The following is a 23,334-nucleotide window of genomic DNA, read 5'->3' on the forward strand; positions in this document are numbered from 1 at the left end:
GGGCTGCGCCGCCCCTGCCGCTGCAGGCAGCAATCTCCCACCTCCACGGGCTGGGTTTCCGTGAATGCCTCAAACCAGCTGTGAGAAAACAGCCTTTTAGCCTGTGCAAGTGAGCTGGGGCCTTAAGAGGGATTAACCCATCTCATAGCTGGCTTTACAAAGAATGAAAGTCCAGGTGCTTTAGGGGGAGTGGAGGACGGTACAGGAATGGGACTGTGACTACATGGAGAACGTGTTCTGGGGCTGCAGCTCACCCACGCTCTGCTCCAGCGACCCTTTTGCAGGGGACCATGGAGAGCAGGTGCTGAGATCCAGTGCTTGGCAGAAGCAGCAGCGGGCTGGTGAAGATGGAGAATGGCACAGGAGACGAGCAGAACCAGACGGGGCTGCCACTGTCAAGTCAGGAGATCATTACAGCTGAATACCAAGTGGTGACCATCCTCTTGGTCCTCCTCATCTGCGGGCTGGGCATCGTGGGCAATGTCATGGTGGTTTTGGTGGTCCTCAGAACCAAGCACATGAGAACCCCCACTAACTGCTATCTGGTGAGTCTGGCCGTGGCAGATCTCATGGTGCTTGTGGCTGCAGGACTACCCAATATCACAGAGAGCCTGTACAGGTCCTGGGTGTACGGCTACGTCGGGTGTCTCTGCATCACTTATCTCCAGTACCTGGGAATCAACGCTTCTTCTTTTTCCATCGCTGCCTTCACCATTGAGAGGTACATAGCCATCTGCCACCCAATCAAAGCTCAATTCCTATGCACTTTTTCAAGAGCCAAAAAGATCATTATTTTTGTTTGGGCTTTCACCTCCATATACTGTATGCTCTGGTTTTTCTTGCTAGACCTGAATACAGTAGCCTACAAAGAGACTACTGTTGTGTCCTGTGGCTACAAGGTCTCCAGGAGCTATTACTCTCCTATCTACATGATGGACTTTGGTATATTTTATGTTGTGCCAATGGTATTGGCGACTGTCCTCTATGGCCTGATTGCTAGAATACTGTTCCTGAACCCCATCCCTTCAGATCCAAAAGAAAACTCTAAGACCTGGAGGAATGATGTGGCTCACCAAAGCAAGCCTGTGAATTCCAAGATGACTAACAGGAGTTTCAATAGCACTATTGCTTCTCGAAGGCAGGTAGGAACAGCTGTTTGAAATGGCTTTCTGAAACCTAAAAACAACTTGTTTTAAAGCTCACTTGTGGGAAGCTGTGGAAAGAGGTAAAATATATTCATCCTTTTTTCTAAGTAGTCAAGTTTAAAATCAGTGATACACATATACCTAAAAATGCATCTTTTTTCTTGCCTGTACATTATTACCTACTGCAAGAACCAAAGAGAAAGAAACAATATTTTTTCCTATATCAGAAAGCAATTAGGAAGTGTCAGATATGATGGAAATATTTTTAACTATAATTTCTTTACATTACAGCTTTTTAGTAATCTTGCCAAATACACAAAGTGACTCGACTTATTTTTGAGATTTGAAGGAAGGAACTATCCTGAGAGTTTGGGACACTCGAGACGGAGTCCCAGCTAAGGCACTATGTCACTCAGCAAATGCAGTCAAGATGTAAATTTTCCTGTCTCTAACTCTCCTGTGAAAACTCTGTTTAAGGAAGTCTGTATATAAATTGCTTTGTAAATGCTAAATATCTTTGTTTCTCTGTCTCTCAGAAAATATTTTTTTGTACTCATGGCTCAAAACTGAGGCATAGGTTTGACTAGCTTCCTTTTATATTATTGAATATGTATGCTGATGTGTGTAATAATACCAGTGGAATATAGTTAGCAGATTAATTGCTGGCTGTTTGCAGTAAACCACATGGTGTGCAGCAGGTAGCACAGCTGGTGCAGTGGTGGGAAACACAGGATGCACCTTTTGCAGATGGCTCTGGGGATATTCTTCTCATTCTTTATATTCTTCTTATTTTGCTTCAGTGGCTAAGGTTTGTGAGAAGGGACCATGTTCTCTTATCACAGAGATGGCAAAAACCTCAGAAGTTAACTGAGGTGCCTTCTAGAGCACTGAGCCCTCAGAGAGCACTAGAGCTGTGCTTGGAAACACACAACAGAAACACGTGGGCTAGGTTAAATTTAACTGTGTTGCCAATTATAGTTAATAGTCAGGAAGTGTTTAATGTTGTTTTTCTTTGTCCATTAATTAATAGAAGAAGATAACCTTCTCTTCAAGTTAATGTCACTTTATACTTGATTACATGTGCTTAGTATCACTTGAAAAACAGACAAATATTTTACATTGAACACTGATTAATATGGACACTGTTATATCATGAAAAAATAACCAAAAAGTGAAGATTATAATGTGATTTCTTTTATGTCTTGTAAAGACAGCAAGACTTTCTCTAAAAGCCTAAGCAACCTGATTGCTTAAAGCAACTTCATTGTAAGTAAAGCTAGAATTTGCATATAGTATAACATAGCAAGCAAAGCAAGGATAGCGTGGCATAATTAGTAATGGTTTTTTGTATAATAGCAACATGCAAAAGATAGGCAGTGGTGTAAAAAAAACAAGAAAAACAAGAGAAAAAAACACATATAGTATAACACAGGAAGCAAAGCAAGGATAGCGTGGCATAATTAGTAATGTTTTTTGTATAATAGCAACATGCAAAAGATAGGCAGTGGTGTAAAAAACAAGAAAAACAAGAGAAAAAACCAAAAAAATCTAGTACATATTTTAAAAAAATCTAGAATTTTAACAGTTAGTAAGACACAAAAGGGAAAATTTCCTGCCACACTGACAAGGACACCTATAGCTGACAATACAGTCTGGCCTGACAGTGAGTCCTGCTGAAATGTGAAACTCTGCGTCTTCCTGGACCTGTGTTTGCACTACAGGGATTGAGGAGTGTACAATATCCTGCATGTGATCTGTAGAAAAGGTGTCTGAAAATGTGGTGTGAACTTCCTACTTCTGTAGCAGTTCTTGTATTTATCCAGGAACATTTCTATGAAATTAAATGTATACATGTTTTTGTAGGGGGGTTGGCTCCAAATGAGAATGGGACAGAAATGGGAAGTGGTCGTATTCTTCATGATCCAAGACAAGGACAGGCAGACAATCTATCAGTTATTGTCATGGGCAGTGCAGACTCAGCTTGGGGAAAATTAAAATTGCCAATTCATTGCCCGTTGTTGTAGCCACAAGTTACACTCAGTCCCTTCCCTGCCCTGCAGCAACCAGAGAGTGCTGCAGTCAGGTTGCAGAGGTTGGTCCCTTGTCACTCCTTCCTTCTCACCCTTTTCCTCTGTTTCATTGTGGGTCCTGCAGCCCACAGATCACGGATATTTTTCCTTTTCCATTCATAGTACTGAATTGCATGTTTCCATGTAGGTTTCATACTTTCCCCAAAGGAATTCCTACTTTCCTCAGATATCAAGGTGACTGAGAAAAATAAATGCAGCCTTACATAGCAAACAAGTTGGTTTATACTTGAGATGGAATCCAGCTCACTTAACAGTATGTGTATCTCACAAAGTTAGTTGATTAGTCCAGTCAAATCATCTAAGGTCATTATGGCTGTCATGGTCAGGAATAACAGATTGCCCTCTAGAGAAAGTCCTCTCTTGTACAGTGTGCAGTCATGACCTGCTCAGCAGAGAAATCCCTCTGTTCTCTCACAGCACAGCAAGCACAGATTCCAGCTTGCAGTGCAAGATAAGTTTTGCACGGTTTATGTTAAATCCTCAATCTTATCAGTTGGTTTCACTTGTGGTGTTAGTATATCAAGACCTTAATCCTTCTATTTATTTAATTCTCCTTCTCATTGCACAACTTCTTTTTGATTAGGAAATCATGGGCTGGGATATACAATCTCTGTGTGTTGCAATGAACACGACCAGGCACAAGAAGAAAGATGTTATTACATGGCTTTAAAACACCAGAGTGACTATTGCTTTTACCTATCAGTGTAAGAAAGATTAGTACTCAAAGGAGAAGGAAGCAATACTGAACTGTACCAGGATAGTGAAAATGTTTAATAAAAACCCTTCCTTAGAATAAGAAGCTTTTGGAGCAGGAAAGAAAAAGAGGATGCTAGTTCAGAATTAAAATATTGGGACTCTGTTTAGTAAAATATATTTTAAATATTCTTTAGAACATGCTCAGAAATAAAGAGATAGATCTTGAAGAATGTTTATATGCAGGCAAGACCATATTCAATCTCAAGCTCTTTGTTATCATTCAAACTATGCTTGAAATTTGGACTAAGCTGAAATTGCTCAAAGTCTTTTTACAATGTTTTCAATTTCCCTAACTAAGAATAATTTGTACCCTGAGCATAGGACATACAGTGCACATCCACAAGAAAAGAGCAATCAGTGTATGCTCACCTTCATCCGAGCAGTGAATTGAGGATGTAGTGTTGCTGCTTTTAGGGAGCTTTGGTGTGTGCTTTTATTTGGTAATAAAAACATGTTCTTTTAAAATTTGTCCTCTTAACACTCCACTGATGCCAAATAATTAGCCTCCTTTCAATATATGTTTAGTTCTGTTTCATATGAAGTCATTTGAAAAAGGATATGGCATTTTGCTTAAACAAAGAGGACCAAACTTTCCTCTAAAGAATTCATGTTCAGCAATAAAGACTTTTATTGTGGATAAGAATGAAGCTTTGGCCTCAGTCATGTATTTAGATAATGGGTTCACCTATGAAGCAAATTGAGGTGAATTTGTGTCAGATGCCCTGAGTAGGGCCTCACCCTGCAGTGGGGTGACAACCCCCATGCTGGGACTAAGTAAGCCTTGCCAGAGCACCTCCTCAGAACTGCTTCCTTCTGCACACAGGTCATTGTCTGAGGTAGCTGAGCGTGAAGAACCACTCCAGAACCAGTCTAAGGAGCATTTACCAAAGAACAAATTACCTGAACTCAGGTAATTTGTGTGTCTCAGAGACAGCCACAGCTGGTCAGATGGATCGGGAAACTGAATTTCTGACAGGCAATAGAGATCTTGTGAGAGGTTTGTTATTTTTGGCAGCTTTGGAAGGATATGTACTGCAGACAGTTTAAAATTATAGTGAATTCTCCTCATTGTCCTGCATGGACTGAACCACCAAGAGATGCCACCAAGAGAAGCCACCCATGGGTTCTGCCTCTTCTCTTGCACTGCATGTAGACTCTGTGAAGATATATGAGTACATGAGTTGGTTCATTGACCTGAGCAAAATAAAAACCAGCTCTACAGAGTGCTTTGTTTCTAGCAGCAGAAGCTTGTGGTGTTAGAAAGAAAATGTGCATCCAAATGCCAATATACACAAATTCAGCTAATCATTTGCACACTACATACATACATACATATAAACACGCATATATAATATACATATATATATATTTGCAATGTATGGGATACAATCACTTGAGCAGTAACAGTCTTCTTTCACTGCTGTACAGTGACTCTAAATTACCCCTCTTTGACTGTAAGAATAATTTACTTCTAGTCCGGATTCAAGCTGATAGCTGCAACACTGCAAAGGATCCTCTGAGCAATTTTTCCTGAAGGAAATGTAAATTGCCAATGACTGGTAGGTACCATAATGGAGTGCCCTGCTGAGCTTCTGGTACTCTGATGCCTGTGTAGGCTGTTATGCCCTGAATGCCTGAGCTGATGGAATACACCTGTTGGTTTGGCTCGGTCCCATTGTTCACCCAGGCTCCACAAATGGTGGCTTTCTTCCTTTAAATGTGGATTATTTTCTACAGTGAAATGATTGTTCTCCACTGAATGGATTTGCTCAGTTTGGAGGCACAGGCTGGAGCTGAACTAGAGGGATGAGAGCCAGAATGGGTCAGTACTGGGTCAACTCTCTCTTTGCCACCATGTCCACAGGAATGGCCCTTTCAGAAGTGGAGACAAGGAGAGATCATCCTTTGAGTTACCTGGAACATTCATGTTACTATTTTGCTCAAATTCAATGACTGTGCACAGAAAATTAGAAAATAAACAATGTAGAAGTCAATGAAATGTATCAGTCAAGTGACAAAAAAGGAGATAGCATTTCTTAGTCTTATTTTTTATGTCCACTGAACACAGCTTTAGAGAAAACAAAAGTAAGGGTGAGGGAAGAACTATAACATAAATTTGCAGCCTTTGAATATGCACATTTAAAGACCAATAAATAGATAAAGATACATCAATTTGTAGAGTAACGTTGATTTTCATCACATTCTTTATTGTAATACCTATAACAAACTAAATAAACTGGCTGAAAAGTGTGTCTTTCTAGAAAATAGGAGAAAATACATTCATTAGGCAAAGTGATGGCAGGTTTCTATATAATGAGCTTATCTGGTCAGAACACAATAGAATTATATATTCACAACTTCAAACTAAAGCCCACTTCTAAAACCAGCATGTGTGAATGATCTTAGTGGAGTTATCTCCCATTGAAACTCTTATAAATCTGCAATTAGAAGAAACAGTTGTAACTCATCAAAATGTGTGTCAAAATTTTCTATTTCACACAGTTAAAACCAAGTCATCTCCTGACTTCCATGAGGGTGTGCCAACGTATCGTCCCATGTCACATTTCTGTGTGCTTTCTACTTTCTTTATTAATATCTTTCAAACTTTCTTTAACATACAGACTGTTGAATACTGTCTACACCAGAATTAAATTATTTGCAAAAGAAAGACTAATTTTAAAGTGGGTTTAATTTTTTTTTTATTATTTCTTGTTCATTTCAGCTATCCTGGGTATTCCCAAAAGTTGTTCTTTTATTTTTTCTAAAGAAAATTATATAATGGAATAAAGTTCTTATAACAATCAACTTTGATTGATAATCCTTTTTTCCAGGCTCTGTAAACTTTGACTTTTCAGAGCAAACATCAAATAATTAAGATCTAATTAAATATTCAGGACTTGAGGAAAATAAATTAATTTAATTGTTCTCTTTTTTTTTCCTTATTTTTAGCTTTGGAAAATTTTTTTAGGCTGACTGTTAAACCAGATAACCTTAAAAGGCTTCATGTTCAATTACTCTACAGGCTATACTAGTCTAAAGGTAGAGATCTAATGTGTTTGGGAAAAAAAATACTCTTTGTCCTTTTTTCCCCATTTGAATCAACATCCCCTTCCAGCATAAGAAGTGGAAATGTCTAAGGTCTACAACAGTTAGCTTATGGGGATATCATCTGGAAAGAGTAATTTAACAAAAACTAGGAAAAAATTGAAGCCAAGGTTTTTGTACTTCCTACTGTAGAAAAACTTTCTGAATCAACTATTCATCAGAAATTCCTACTGAAGGATCTGTCCAGAGGTTTGGTTTGGCCCAAGAAAGGCATAAGAATGCACATGTTCATTCCAAGGGTGTACTGATCTTCTGCCCCTCTTCTGTCTCTCTCTCTGTGTTCCCTCAGGTTACCAAGATGCTGGCCGTGGTTGTGATCCTGTTTGCATTCCTATGGATGCCCTACCGCACTCTGGTTGTTGTAAATTCCTTTCTTTCCAGACCCTTCCAAGAAAACTGGTTCCTGCTATTTTGCAGAATCTGTATTTATTTAAATAGTGCCATCAATCCTGTAATTTACAATCTCATGTCCCAGAAATTCAGAGCAGCCTTCAGGAAACTGTGCAACTACCAGCAGAAACAGGAGAAGAAACCTGCTAATTACAGCATGGCCCTAAATTACAATGTCATCAAGGATTCTGATCATTTCAGCACTGAGCTAGAAGATATTACCAATACCTACCTGTCCTCTGCAAAACTGTCCATTGGTGATACGTGTTTGTCATCCAAGGTAATAGTTAATACATTTCAGTGTCTGCTGTGGGTCCTCCAGAACCAGAGCACCTTGCTGGTGTGGGGCTGTGCTGGGGTAGCTTTCAGCCAGGGCAGCATTGCAGAGGGCTGGGAGAGGCTGGCAGGGACAGGCCTTGCCCCAAACAGGGCATGGCAGGGAGGGACAACTGCCCAGCTCTGGGAAGCTGTGTTTTCAAAGTGCCTTGTGCCAAGCATGGAGGGACTTGGAGGATCTGAAGCATGCGGAAGGATGGGGAGAAACAATCAGGTTAAGGCTTCTTTTCTGAGGAACAGTGGGCTCTAGTGCAGCATCAGAGAGTGGTTCTCAGGTGTGGTGCCTCAGGTACACGTCTGGCAGGAGGGTGATGGTGTCTGAGCTCAGTGATTCCTCTGGGCATGCTCTGGCTGGCTGCAGGGAGGGCAATGGGGCATTTTCTTGTGCCTTCCCCCTTGACTCCAGCTGGGGGTTAATCACACAGCTGGTGCTGAGGAGAGGCTCTCCCACACACTTTCATTCTGTCGTGTGTAGCACATCTCTTTAACTCACTTCTCTAATTATACACATTACTGTTTTCATGATTTCTTTTTACAAAATACTACCTAAATGCTGTTTGTGATCCCATACATTTAGATCTTAAAAATATAAATTATCTACAAAGAGGCTTAGTTTTCATTTGTTTTTGCAGATTATATGAGTGTAAAGTATTTTTTTCTCAGTTTGCTTCTTCTCTCCTCATTTTCAGGCCTGAGGCCCACCTTGTTCTGAGTACACAGCCATGTAAGACGTTTGGATGCTCTGTTCCCACCAGCTGTATGAATTGTAAGGACATTTCTGCTCACAGAATTGCTGAAGCTACCATAAATCTTTTCATAGCTGCCTGTGCCCTACAGGAAAATGCAGTGTCTTGGGGAGTGAAAAGAGTATATTATTGAGGCTAACTGAATGAAGTACTTAATACAGCCTAACTTTAGGCAGGTGAGTTGGCTTCAGTAGAATACCAGAATCATTCTTCCCATTACCTGGCTGAAGAATGATCTGTGATCTCAGAATGAGCATGTCTTGCCAGGACATGTCCATGGACACAGAGTGGGGCAGGGGATGATACTCCCTGTGAAGACGAGAGGTGAGGAGAGGATCTGCTCTAATGTGTACCTGTACTGGGCAGTAGCTGGGGGACCTTCCAAGAACAGCCAAAATTGCTGCTAATAGCAGTAATTACCTGCCAGTGACTCCCTCATCCCACATCAGTGCAAATCTCATTGCAGCCATCACAGCACACTTCAGTAAACAGGTATCTGATGGCAAAAAGCACAAAATCTTTCGTTTCTTTGGTTTATTTTTACCTTGAGCAGCATGAAATAGGAAGACTAGTCAATGATTTTGCAGCAGGAAACAAACAAATTAAAAAGCCAGAGGCATTTAAAATATCTTATTTTTTTTCAGCAATCAGGTTTATAGATGTACCATACTTTAAGTGTAAATCTCACCTATTACTAAATCCTGCTGGAAATTAACAGATATTGAAGAGTATGTAACAGGCTTTTAACAGCTCCTTTTATCTTGGTTCAACACCAATTGTGTCTGAGTGCTAGAAGGGGTTTAGAGCTTTAATATGGATAATATATAGGGAAAAGAGGAAAATTCAGGAAAAAAATGACACTTTTAAAGTGTTTAAATGTTTAATGTTTTTCAAGTTCATCTGTTAGGATACTTTAGGATATACAGTGTTGTCAGAGGGAAAGTCATCATGGCTTTTTACTTGCCAGCAGAGCCCCTTTCCTGCTCTTCCCACACGGGCCCATGATAAGCAGGCTGGGGCCATAGTCTCCCTAATGTAGCTGCAGACAAAATATCATGTATTGCTTTGGCTTTGCTCTAGACCAGCTCTTGTTCTTGCTAGAAGTTCATTTTCTCACTTCTGAGCTGCAGAAGCCCAGGAAAGGGCCTGTGTACTCCTGAGTGTCACAAACATTTTGCACAGCTTTTGTACATGACATTCAAAAACCTGTAAAAAACCTGATTCACAGAATCACAGAATAGGCTGATTTGGAAGGGACCCAGAAGGTTCATCGAGTCCAGCTCCCAGTCCTGCACAGCCCCATCCCCAAGAGTCACAAACCTGCCCAGAGCAGGTAAAAGAGGCAGCCTCTACAGCACTGTAAGGCTTTCCTATCCAGTATTCTTTTGCCTACACAGCCACTTCCCTAATTCAAGCCACTTTCACTAATAATCAACTATATTTGCAAACTTAAAGAGAACTAAAGACACCCCAATAGGCTCAGATTAAAGTGTTAAAACGGTGAATCTATGTCAGCTGCATCCAAAGGGCTCTATTGAGCATTCTCTACATGGCAAGGAGGAAGCGAACAGATTTCCCAGGGAGGTTGTGGAGTCTCCCCCACTGGACATATTCAAGAACCATCTGGACTCAGTCCTGTGCCATGTGCCCTGGGATGACCCTGCTTGGGCAAGGAGGTTGGACCAGATGACCAACTGTGGTCCCTTCCAACCTTACTCACTCTGTGATTCTGTGATTTTGCAAACAGTCTGTATCCTGCTCTGTCTGCATCCTTGCTTTAACTCCTGTTTCACCTTTGCAGAGCTCCACAGGCATTTTCCAGCTTGGCAGAGTGATGGCAGGGCATGGAAGGGACCAAGAGCAAGAAGCAAAGTAGGTGTGACGAAATTCCAGAAGCTGACAGAGCTTTGTCTGGAGCAGAGCCAGAAGCAGGACCCATGCAGGCCAAGTTGCAGTCTTTCCCAAATCCTCTGCATTTCCCAGCTCTCCAGGTTGTCTATCTGAGCAGCACAGGCTACCAGGCAGGCACATGCAGTGGGGTCTATTTCTGTGCAGATGTCCGAACCCCCAGAGGACTGGAAGGGCAATGTCCAGACTGCTTTTAAAATAATAAGGAAGAACTAAAATGACAGAGTAAGTCACGTGTCAGGCAAGTAAGCAAAGGTGGCTAGGGCTCAAGAGTCAGAGAGAAGGATACCAGTGTATTCTCAAATCACTACCGAGCAATTAATCTCCTAAATACAATTCTGAAGCTTTGACATACATTTTGGGCAAACCTTTCCTTTGTAGAGCCTGATGTGAAAATACAGAGTTCTATAGCATTTTACTGCTTAGACTTGCTTAAAGCTACAGGTTGCCATAAGGGAAAGCCAAGGAGAGATACCACAACCTGTTTAACATTTCCTCCAAAGCACCTGTCACAGAGAAATTAAATTATCTGTGAGCCTTACACAGGAATTTATGGTTGCTTAGCCAAGAGACATTCAAAGTAAAGGCAAACTCCTGTGTCTGACTTTGCAAACTCTTGTGATGAAGCCAGGACTGCTCACAGCTTCTGGGAGGTGATTCCCAGTCTGAACTGGAGGCAGAGACTGCGGAGGCGGCCACCGGTGGAGCTGGTACCTGGAAATCCCTTTGCCCTTCACATGCTGTTTTCAGCCAGGCATCTATTCAGTGCTTTCAGAGGAGGCCCTACTTTCCAGAATTTCTCAAGAGATGCTAGAACTATTTGCTTTTCTTACTTAAAAAGCAAGATGTGCAGGACTAGCAGCAGGCAAAGAGGGCACTCCCTGGAAACCTGGCTGTCTGGTGAGGAGCACACCTGGCTCACTAAAAACTGAGCTCAGTATTTGTGTAATAACAGTAAAACTTACACTTTTATCTCAATGCTTTCAGAGCACAGACTGAATGACATCTTTTATAGACCAACAGAACCAGAACTGAATTCTTTCCTTTGCTTGCCTTTTTGCTCAAACAGTAACTGTCTGCATTCTCAGCCTCTGCTCCACCAGATGCTCAAGTGAGGTATTTAAGCCCATATTCTTTGTGATGCTTCAGGAAGGGCTAAAATCAATGTAGGTGACTTTGTATGCATCATCACTGGGAATGACAAAAATGAAATTATTTCTTTCTGATATTTATTTGTGCTAACAGTAATTATTATGATTGCAAAATTGTGTGCAAAAACACAGTATTTATAATTGCATATTTAAGCTAAGGTGTGATTTTAACTGATAATGTAATGTGACTGTATAGATGTTAGTCGTGAAATCCATTCTAATTTTATACTGATATACAGCTAACACTACAAAACTTTGTTGATATCATCCTGATGTGACTGTTTGTGTTTTTGTCCTTCTGTTTAGAACAGCAATCAATATTTTTTCTTGTACCCAGATGTTGTAAATTATATATGTGAGAATGTATTTTTTTTAATTATGTGGTTTTAAATTTATTTATAATTATATCAATTTTATTTTTTTTTTGCTAGAAGTGAAAGTGGCTGGTTGTCAACTACTGACTTCAGTAATATAACTATCTTTGTATATTTATTTTGTGGATAGCAAAGTCCTTTGCAATATTTAGTCAGAAAGAATTGTCTGATTGGTAGCAATATTGAAATCCATGCCTATATCCTTATTTAACATCTTTTGTGTAAGGGATTGCATTCTTATTGAACTGTTATTTAGAAGTTTATTCAGAATGTAACAGAAGAGGTGCTGCTTTCACGTCTGGCTAGGGGAGCTATGCTGCTTCCTTTCTGAAATGCTGAGATTTCAGAACCTTCAGTGAAGGTAAATTGTGCAGCTGAGAAAGGTCAGGTGTATTTGTAACACACTTTAGTTCAAATGATCACACGACCTCCCTGAATTCAGAGTAAAGGATACATCAAAGAAGCTCCAGTGTGCTGTAAAAGAGTTTATGATGCTTCTGTGGAAACTGATAGCACAACTCAAATGGTAAAGATCTCACTTGCACCACTTCAGAAAAGTTACCTGGAAAAGTGGACTGAAGGACTGATTCTACTTGAGGAGCTGCTGCAGTACCTCCCCAGCTACACAGTGAAGGCTTGGATCAGTCACTTCAGAAGTTAACAATTTTGTTTGTTTTTAAAAAGTTAGTCTATAAATTAATTAATTAATTAATTAATCACACAGACACTCACACCCCCAGATCTGAGCACTGTCACCATGGGAAAAAAATCATTATTTCAAGAATGTGAGAAGATATTTCAACAGTGAATTCATTTATCTACTATTTGTGTTTCTTTTGTTGCAAAAGTTGTTTATTTTGCTACAAATTGCAGTGAAATTTGAAAATTATCTTTTTATATTTTATATCTTCTTCAGACAGAATTGTTTCTTTGCTCTTTTGTTATTTTCAGTAAGAGCTTATATTCTCATGATTCTTTCATTACTACTGGGATACAGTGATAGAGCTAATGCCAGTGAATTGGCTCAGTCAAAGTGATTTGGACTCCTGAATTCATTAATTTGGGAGCTGAATCTTGGAAATTTGAATTCTAACAAATTATGTAAGAACAACTGGTTTGGAGGGAATTTTTTCTTCATCTACCCAGAGAAATTCTGGTTTCATTCTGTCACTTCAAGTGGTTTATTTATTTGTTTATTATAAATAGTGTGAAATTGTTCAGAGAAATGTACTACTGATAAATGTAGAACAATTTTTGTTAAAAAGAAGCATTTTGTAATTCTTGGATGCATGCTGCTGTGGGGATTAATTTGTAATGGATTTTTGTTGCTACTCTAATAAAATGTTGAGCAAGATAATTATACTGCAATTTAAATTTTTTAACAACTACTTGAATACTACCTTTTGTCTTGCTGTCCTTGGCAATGGACAGACAATGTAACAACATCCTTTTTCATCTGTAGAAGAATGAGACCCTGAAAAATGCAGTCTTTTTTTCCTGAAGGAAGAGAAGTGCGCCAGTAGTCTAGCAGTAGTTATAGTGCTTAAATGGGAGCGGATTCATATGAATCCTTGTCCCTGTTACAAGGATTATTTATGTATTTTACATTGGACAGCATTAAACAAACAAATAAAAAAGGAGAAAAACCCCCACATCTTGGGAGTAGGGGCAGAGCCCAGAAGCCACTTTGTTCTTTGGTCACTACAATCAGCATAGTTGCTTCCTTACTCCATGGGTACTGCTTGGCTTTCCTGGTGATGTCAGCCACTCATGCTTGAACCCAGCCTCAGGAGGATCAATGGAATTACTTCATCTGCTGATTTTCCTCAAGGTAATGCACAGAAAACTCAGTCTTCTGAGGATCAGGATATACAGAGGCTAAACGCCCTAGAGCGAGACTAAAGCCCAATTCATGCCTCTCATTCCTTAGGTAAATGATCTACCATTAGTCCTAAAGACAGAGGGCTCCCTTTCCAGTCAGATCTTGCTGGAGAATCCCAGGTAATAGCTCAAGTTGTCTGCATGGGGCTGGATAACCCCATACACTGGTAGGTGGTGGGAGCTGACCTCAGAGCAGCTCTGGGGACATGAGGCACTGTGGGTCCTGTGAACAGAGCGACCACAAAGCAGCAAAAGCCACCTGCAGCAAAGACAGCCAGGAACCTCCTGAGCCACACCAGACAGAAGTGTCAGCAGGCCAGGAAGGTGATCCTTCCCCTCTACTCAGCCCTTGTGAAATACATCTGGGATACTGTGCCTGAGAGACATGAACATGCTGGGGTGAGCCCAGTGCAGGTCCACAGAGGGATGAAGGAACTGAAGCATCTGATATATGAAAAGCGCTCTGAGAGCTGGGATTTTTCAACCTGGAGAAGAGCAGGCTCAGGGAATCTTACCAGCATGTACAAATACCTGATAGAGAGAAGCTCCAAGACTCTTTTCAGTGATGCTCAGTGACAGGACAAGAGGCAATGGGCATGAATTGAAATACAGCAAATTTCACTTAAACATTAAGAAAAAGCGTTTTACTGTGAATGTGGTCAAATACTGGAGTAGATGTCCCAGAGATGTTATCAAGTCAAGTTTAAGTTCCTCCCTACAAGCTTCACTCTTTCAGCTTTCCCTAACAGCTGTAGATTGTATCAACTGTATTATTTTCTACCACTAAGATGAACTATTTGTTTGGTGGAGATGCATAATTGCCCTATTCCTCCTGCATTTCTCTCTTACTGCAAGTGAAAAGGTTATTTTTTTCTGCTTGTTTTGAGAGTTTCTATGGAAGTTTATATTATGTGTGCTTTTATTAATGGTTTGATGTATAGACTTAAGCAGGGCACTGCAGAGGGCACATTTTGGTCTCAGCTGAGGGTGCTGGGCTGCTGGTGGGGAAAAATGCTGATGGGGCAGGGCACTGGTGTCTGACAGAGCATCAGCCCAAAGCAGGGCCCAGGGAGGCTCAGCTGCCTTCAGCCATGTGGAGCTCCAAGTCTTACTACAACTCACTGAGCTTCCTTCCTGAGACACCTGTGCTAACAGCTGCCAATGCGTGCTGTTTCCAAGAGCAATACTGTGATCTAATGCAGCACCCATCACTCTACAGAAACACACCAGGGCAGCACTGACAAACACCTCTTACACCTGCCAGGTGGATCAGAACTCTTTCATCATAACTCCTCAAGTGTCTTCAGGCTTGTGCTGGCATTTGGAGCCACTCTCAGCACTTTATTTTAGTGGGGAAAAATTAAGGGAAAACAAAGTTGCATCTGTGCTGAGAGGGCTGTAGCCTGAGTGCAGGGTGTTCCATCAGAGAGGTGTTTCTGCCCTGCACACATTTTGGATCCAAACAGGCAGAAGAGAAAAGCTCTGTCAAGGCCAAAGCATGGGACAAAAAACAAAACACAAGAAACCATCAAAAATAGGAACCAGGAAAATATTAACAATCTCATATGATAAACTTCCATTTTGTGTAGAGGAGAGAAATGCTCCTTCTCATTGTTAACAACCATTTATATCCCATAGCTTGGATATATACAAATATGGAATAATGAAAATAAGATTATAGTAATAGACTTTCACCCAAAATCTTCACTTAACTCATAGCCTCTAATAAAATAAAGCACAGAAAACAGGTAATGTCTAAAATAAGTGTCACCCATCCAACAAGTACAATTTTTGAGATGAGATCTATCTGTGATGGGCATACCTTGAGCTTATATTAGTTTCAGAATGTAATTATGCAAATCTACTGCCAGCTCCACAGCAGAAAGAGGCTCTGTAACAATGGATCAAATCCCTGTTGATCACAAACAGGTTTTTCTTTCAAGTTCTAGACAATAACTGTATGAAAGAAAACAAACAACACGATGCAGCTCCCAGTGTCTGAGGAAAGTACAGACAGCAAATTGGGATAACAGATTTGTCTCATATGCCACTGATTTATATCTGAAGGGTATCTTGAAAGGCACGCTTTATTATGTTCAGGCATATGTTATTGTCATTCAGGAGAACAATGAGCAGAAATTACAATGGGTTAATAAGTTATTTAGCATATAGGACACGCATTTAGGAAGGAAAAAGGAAATGGCACCTCTGAAGGGAGGAAGCATCTTCAAAAATTGACTCTTTATCATGTAAACATGACATTTTAAAATGTTATATTGTATCCTACTGTGTTTATGCAGAACAATTAGAAGAGTGAACAAGGCTGTGAGAGATACAGTGGATGTGTGGGAGAGACAGATGGCCATGTCTACTGCAGTGAGAACAGGTTAGTCTGATTTTTTAGAGATCATGTCTAGTAACAAGTTACACATCAAAGAAGCTTCACAAGCTGTTGCTGTTACACTAAAATAGCATGTGACAAGATTGAAAAGAGACTGTTGTGTCTGATGTACTGGAAAACATAAGGGACCATGGACGGATGGAGCTCACATAATAAGACTGCATTTTTCTAAATTACAGACTCTAGTTTCTTTTTCCCAGTGCTATGATATTCTGGACTGTCAGGCTGAAGTCCAACAGGCTACTTCTATTATGACTTCTAAAAATAAGTGTTTTGATGCTGAGGAATACTATTCTGCAGGTGATAATTGCCTGTAGTGAATAGTAGTGAATGAAGCAGCAGCTGAGGCTGGGCACTGTCCTGCTGCCACCAACACTGTCAAGCTGTTGTTCAGTACCTGGAGCACATCTAGCCCCCAGCAAAGTGACACTCTCACAGGGAGATAGCCTGGCCTGGCAATATTCCAAATAAGCACTTTTGGGTGTTGCTACCCGCTTTGCGAGAGTAGAGGAATTTATGTGATACAGACACAGACCATGTGGTGCCTGTTGGGTCTGAGTTGGCAAACAGATGGTGGTCTAGTTTGGTGTTAGCATAAGCACAGCCACTCTACCTCTTGGAAACTAAATTACTTTACTATCCTTTATTTATGACTCCTCTTCTCCAAAGGTTTCCACCCAGTACCCATAACAAAGTTAAACTCAGAGCAGTTGTTTTGTTCTCTGCCAGCAGTGTCATCCTTTACATCCAGATCTGAAACTGACTTGTGCTCTGGAAAGAGTGTCTCCTGCCTGGAATGTTAGGATAGGAGATAAAAGACACTACTTCTCCCTAAAAGTATTATTCTTCTATTATAAACAAGAATAAGAAAATAAATTTTAATATGGGATAATGTTTTTCACAGAAAAAGTGTTTTATGGTGTTTGCAGATTGTGTTGTGGCTCACCAGAGGCTAATGAAAGGACAGTAAAAATTAGTATTACAAGGCGAAGAAAGACCAACTGGACATGGCTAAAAAGCAGTATAGAAGGGGTAAATACCATCTGATAACAGCACTAAATAATTACAGTTTTGTAAGTGCCTGTCTCAAAGATTGTGACTTTGTGCTGAAATGCTATTAAAATTCTCTCTACCACCAAATTCATCAAACACAAATACACTCTTGGTGACCTCTGTGTGCTTCAAAGTTTTGCAGGACAGCATTGGCTAATTAATTACAAATTTATTTTTAAATAAGAAGACACTGGAATGGATTTTCTTTTCCCACTTAATGAGAGCTGTCGAAAGCCAGATTTTTCTGATTATGGTTTCAGCAAAGTAGCTGGACTTCTGTCAGTATTTCAGAAATCTAATCTCTAAGACTGTGCCAGAAGCAGCAAGTCTACACGAGCATATTAAATGCACAGTGGGGAATAAAAGACTGCATCAAAAAATACCTCAAATGTGAAACACATTCTTTTAATTCTTTCTCCTTCAATACTCAAAAGACACTCTTTGAAGGGATATCCCTCAGTAAACCCAAGTGCACACCATGGATATGTAGGACAGCTGCCATCAGTGAAGAAGCTAAATGTAAATTTAGAATGTATATTTCATAAGGCTAAAACCTGTGTTTATTAACAGTGGGTGTAATCCACATACATTGACATTAGTAAGAGAAATGAAAAACAGGTAATCTCTGAGCTCTGCAGCAGGGATTCAATCTCCAGACTTTTGGGTGAAGATATATTTCTCTCTCTAGTCTGTTCAGAAGGATTTATTTTTGCGCTAAAACATACTATCTCATGTATTCTTTCCCTTTTTTTCTAGGACATTTATTATCCCAATTGTGCTGTCTATGCTGCAAATCTCATTTGATGGTTTTTGGCTGGGAGAAAGTCAAAGTTTGATTTCTGACTTCAGTTGGTTTTCTTTGTTCACTATGACAAAATATTGAAACTCTTGGGACACATTAAAATTAGCACAAGTCCCCACAATCCAAGTGTCCTTTCTGCCCTCCAGAACATCTGCTTTGTGGAACTGCTATTTTAAGAGACTGACTTCATACAAGGCTTACACTAGACAGGTACATGTCTCTGGTAGATCTTATGCCTCAATTTCATGAAAGATGCTACCCTCTTAATTCTGGCCTCAGTGAGGACATCACAGGGGCGTTATCCTGCAGTCAGTGCACTCCACCATAATGCTTGTAAGAATCAGTGAATCTTTATGGGGATGCCCATGCAAAAATATCTTTGGGCATTTATTTCCATGAGTGCTGCTGTGATGTTTTGTAACCTGGTTATCCCAGTTTCTGGGAAGCTCATGGTCTTGGCTTCACTTATTGCCACTGCACAGGCAGAGAGGGGCTGAGACAGTGCCCAACATGAAGGCACAATACATTTATAAACACAGAATCACAAAATAAGCTGAGTCAGAAGGAACCCACAAGGATCACTGAGTCAAATTTCTGGCACTGCCAGCACATCCCCAAGATTCACACCATGTGCCTGAGAGCATTGTCCAAAAACTTCTTGAGCTCTGTCAGGCTGGTGCTGTGACCACTTCACTGGGGAGCCTGCTCCAGTGCCCAACCACCCTCTGGGTGAAGAACCTTTTCCTGATATCCAACCTAAACCTTGCCTGACCGCTTCAGGTGAATCCCTCAGCTTCTGTCGCTGCTCACAAGAAGTTGTAACTGCAATGATGTGTCCCCTCAGTCTCCTCTCCTCCAGGCTGTACAGACCAAGTGACCTCAGCTGCTCCTCATATGGCTTCCCCTCAAGGCCCTTCACCATCTTTGTTGCCCTCCTTTGGGCACTCTCTGATAGTTTTCTATCTGTCTTTTCTTGTGGCACCCAGAACTGCCCACAGCACTTGAGCTGAGGCCGCCCCAAGCGGAGCGGAGCAGAGCAGAGCAGAGCAGAGCAGGGCAGAGCAGGGCAGGGCAGGGCAGGGCAGGGCAGAGCAGAGCAGAGCAGGGCAGCGCAGGGCAGAGCAGGGCAGGGCAGGGCAGGGCAGGGCAGGACAATCCCCTCCCTTGCCCAGCCGGCGGTGCTGTGCCTGATGCCCCAGGACACTCTTGGCCTGCCGGCCGCCAGGCACAGGCCCACAGCCGTGGGGCCGCTGCAGTGGCCGGGCTGCCCGTGTCCCTCAGCCCGGCGCTGCTGGGGCACTGACACAGGTCTGCGTGGTGGGGTAAGTGAGGGGAGCCCTATCGTGCAAAGATACTGACGAAACAAACTTCTTGGAGAATTTCCCTGATGCTGGATGAGGCAGTTGCATTGGAACAGAAATTCTTCTTGCAGTTAAAGTTTCCTGTCTTCTTAAAGTCTTTGGATTGCTTCCAACAGAAAATTTCTCCCATTTCATTTATTCATTTTCAGGAAAGTTTCCACTACTTAGAGAAGCTGTATAGAGCATTTCTTTATGTGCTAGGTTCTATTTAACTTCTTTTTTTCAGTTGATCAATTGTTGTTTCCCCAGTAATGTGTCTGGAATTGGCTAATCTATGAAATACAAAATGTGTGGCTCAGCAATGGGTTCTTTGCATTACCAGGGACTGTGTCTTTATGAGGTTTGAGTACTTAAAGTTTGCAAGGTTCATTTGGCAAAGGATTAATAGAAATGTTCAGATACACCTGCTTATTTTCCTCAGGTAACTGTGTAAAACACAAACAAGATATGAGGGGAAAAGGGGAAATTTTCTCTTTAATTAAATTATGAACCACTGTAAAGATTGAAGTGGTGTGTTACTGTAGCATCTTTTACAGAATGACTAGAGAGCTCAAAACCTAATTTTTGTGACATGAAGAGAGAATGTCACATGAATCATTCCTTGTCTGCGTGACTAAGAGCTGTACCAAACGAATCCATCATTTCTCCAGTCTTCAGAATGTCATTTTTCATAGTCCCTCATTTGAGGAAATTAATTGGAAATTAATTAGAATTAATTGAAAATTGCTGTCATGTTTTACTGATCAGGAATGGAAGGACAAGGCAAAAACACCTTCTGCTTCTTCATCTGTTACCATCAATCCCAGCAATAAATAGAAATAGGTTAAAAATTGGTTTGGTATTTTTTCAAGTTGATTGAAATATAGAATATTAATTACTTATGCATAGAGTAATTACTTTGACTGTTGATCCAGCTGGTAATAGAAATTAAAGAGGGCAGTGAGTTGCTTTGTGTAGCACAGAATTTGCCTTTCAGGATGAGTAGTTTCAGAATTGCAGTGTTGGACCATGGAAAGCCACAAGACTGCACTACACTATATCTCCTTTAATAATGCCACATGAGATTGGAGGATAAAACTTAGTAAGAAATATTTTTCATCTGAATTTTGTATCAAGAACACTTGAAAATGGAGGAGACAAGTATGCGAACCAGAGATAAAGATACCAGATAAGATTAAAGATGCCAGAGTCCATCACATGTCCCACATCCAGCTCCTTTTCCCTCCCTCCAGCTGCCACTGCTTCTTGAATAAATCAGCATGAGGACTGATCAAGGAACATCCTTGATTTTACATAGGTTAGTTGTTTTCAAAGAAAATATTTGGTAAGATTCCTGCAAATCTAATCTTTCTGTATTAAAAGTAAACTATTCCTAACTGGATGAGTATTCAAAGCTGCAAAGTGCTTATGTTTGGGTAGCTAATCAGAGCTTCAAATTGCCTCATTGCTTAGAGCTAGACACACTTTCATGTTAAGCTGAATAATTAAAATGGAATATTTTTCTGTGCAAAATGAGCTACTCAAGGCCTAATTTGCAAAACATTTTAGTGTTAGGAGCTTGAATCCTCTGTGAAGCTGGAGAGGAAGAACTAAAGAGTCCTGTAAGTATCTAGGCTTTGAATTAGGATTTGTTTTCTGCCAGTGGAAGTTCAGCTTTTCAAAGTAATCAAAGTTGGGGGAAGATATCTCCTAAACAGTGGCTGTCTCAGAGATTCCATCTGTTTCAGCTAGGAAAGATTAAAAACAAATCCACACAATTAGGTGCACGTGCTTCAGTCACAGTAAATGTTAGAGTAATGGAGGACTTGGTAATTTTTGTCACCAGTGCTGGTACTTGTGGGAGTGCTTTTCAATTCACTTCAGACACAAATCAGGGTCAGCAGACAGGGTGAGTGTGTGTGGGAAAGGGGACCTTCAAAGCAGTTCAGTGCATCACCCAAGACCTGTAGGAGAAAGCATGCAACCTCCAGATATGAAGTGACAGAAAACAGATATGAGCAGCATGGAAGGACAAAAACACAGCAAACCATCAACAGCCATTGGGGTCAGGACTTGAAAAGGCAGAAGTTTAATTAATTTCAAACCCAGATAATTAGCTAGATTTTTAGCCATGATAATTTGGAGTGTAATTTGTGATGTCTTCCTGTCATCACTGCTGAAAGTGAGTTTGAACAAACCCACTCTCTCTCTAAGAAAAAAAAGGCAATCGGTCTAATTGAGCAGAGTACTTGGGTGCTGCAGCTCCTCTTCACTGCATTTAGCCAAGTGCTAACCAAAGCAAAGGTAGTCTTGTTTTCCAGTCCTAATCTCATCTGAAATTCCCCTTGCATTTCACCTGTGCCAGCACAGATGAAGGGGGGACAGAATTCCATCTGCATGATGGTGCTTCTGCCCGTGGAAGCAATTCCCCTCCCTGTGCTCAGTGTTGCAGGGCACGTGCAGTCCCTGTCTGGCAGCATTCGCTCCCAGCGTTGCCTGTGCCAACGACCAGCGGTGCATGTCACGCAGGGAGGTCCAGCTCCTGAGCAAGACTGACCCTAGGGATATCATACCAAGGGTTAAGTTTCTAAAATTTCCACAGACAACCTGATTGCCAAGGCTGGTTATAGCCAATCTTCACTGTCGTCCTGTTTAAAACCCTCCTCCAGGTCCGTACTGGTGTCCTTCCCATCCTCAGGCACTTCCATGCTGTCTCTGCTATTCAGTCAGACTCCAGACTGGACACAGATTACACCCTGTGTATTTAAGTGTTTAGTTAACGATATGCACACTCTTTGGAACAAATTGTTTCACACTTATTAAGAAGAGAGAAGTCAATCTTGTTTGATAGAAATTTCTTTGAGGGACTTCTGACACTGGTGTGAAAGAAAAGTAGTTCTGACTAAAGATGTCAGAGCTTTGCCTCAGCTGTGGCATTACTAGGGTTTCTTTCCTCCTCTCAGTATCTTATTTTGGTAAAATTTATAGAAAACATACTTTGTAGAGTTCTTCATGTCACTGGCTGGAAATCAATCAATGTAGAAAATCAAGAAAAAGCTGAACTAATTTTTCATTTAATAAGAATGTATGTTTTTTGATTTAGTTGAGAGCACAATCAAGCTGAGAGAATTCTTTATACTTTGTGGAAAAATATATATCTTCCAAAATTCAGTGAGTAACAATTCTAAATAGCACTTGAATGCCATGGCATATCAAAGGATCAAAGATTTATCTCGCAGAGAATGAATGGCTGGTGTGCAACAGGCTAGACATGGTCTTTTGTGGTGTCACTGAGCATACCACAGAAAAAACATCAATTCCCTTTTGCAAATAAAAAGCTGGAAAAAAAGACAGTGGATAAACCAGGCTGCCAAGATCCATCTTTTCTGATGTAGTGAAAACAAACTCCTGTCAACTAGAGCTTGCCCAGGTGTCACAGAAAGGAAGGTAATAGGTTTATTCCTACAGAGGTGATACTTCTAGGACATAAAAGATCTCTCTTTTGTGCTTCTTCTCAGGTTCAGCCTGGGGTTTTTTCCCTTCTCACCTCAAATCTTTGTAGTAGCCCACTGCCGGTACAAACCTCCTCAGGCAGACAAAAAGCAATCTCTCATGGGCTGGTTTCCTGCCCCTAAAGGCACATGAAAACCACAAAAATTATGTCTCAGTTTTGACTGTCTTCAATATTTTCTTCTGTTCTGGCAGCAGAAAAGGAAAATTCTCTCTTACCAGAGAATTATCCCTTGGAATGAATGCACGCCTGGTGGTCTCTGAGTGAGGGTCTCAGAAGGCAGGGCAGAGCTGGGAGGAACTTCCCTGGCCCCACAGCAAACAGCAGCAGGGACAGGTCAGAATC

At 40.9% G+C, this 23,334-nt stretch overlaps 1 protein-coding gene across 1 annotated transcript; it reads left to right on the forward strand.

Moving 5' to 3' along the window:
* Nucleotides 1-347: 347 nt before the first annotated feature.
* TRHR (thyrotropin releasing hormone receptor) lies at nucleotides 348-8,517 on the forward strand. Its single transcript, XM_041412550.1, has 3 exons — nucleotides 348-1,142; nucleotides 7,386-7,826; nucleotides 8,512-8,517. Exons 1-3 carry the CDS (start codon nucleotides 348-350, stop codon nucleotides 8,515-8,517), a joined length of 1,242 nt encoding a protein of 413 aa, XP_041268484.1.
* Nucleotides 8,518-23,334: the final 14,817 nt, after the last annotated feature.

This window comes from Onychostruthus taczanowskii, unplaced genomic scaffold (assembly GCF_017590055.1).
Source record: "Onychostruthus taczanowskii isolate IOZ18803 unplaced genomic scaffold, ASM1759005v1 scaffold4, whole genome shotgun sequence".
NCBI lineage: Eukaryota > Metazoa > Chordata > Aves > Passeriformes > Passeridae > Onychostruthus > Onychostruthus taczanowskii.

What these genes read in the sequence shown, in the direction of transcription:
- TRHR (XM_041412550.1), top strand. Translation starts at nt 348, where the DNA reads ATGGAGAATGGCACAGGAGACGAGCAGAACCAGACGGGGCTGCCACTG. An exon ending in CTATTGCTTCTCGAAGGCAG is followed by an intron (nt 1,143 to 7,385) that starts GTAGGAACAGCT and finishes GTGTTCCCTCAG; the next exon opens with GTTACCAAGATGCTGGCCGT.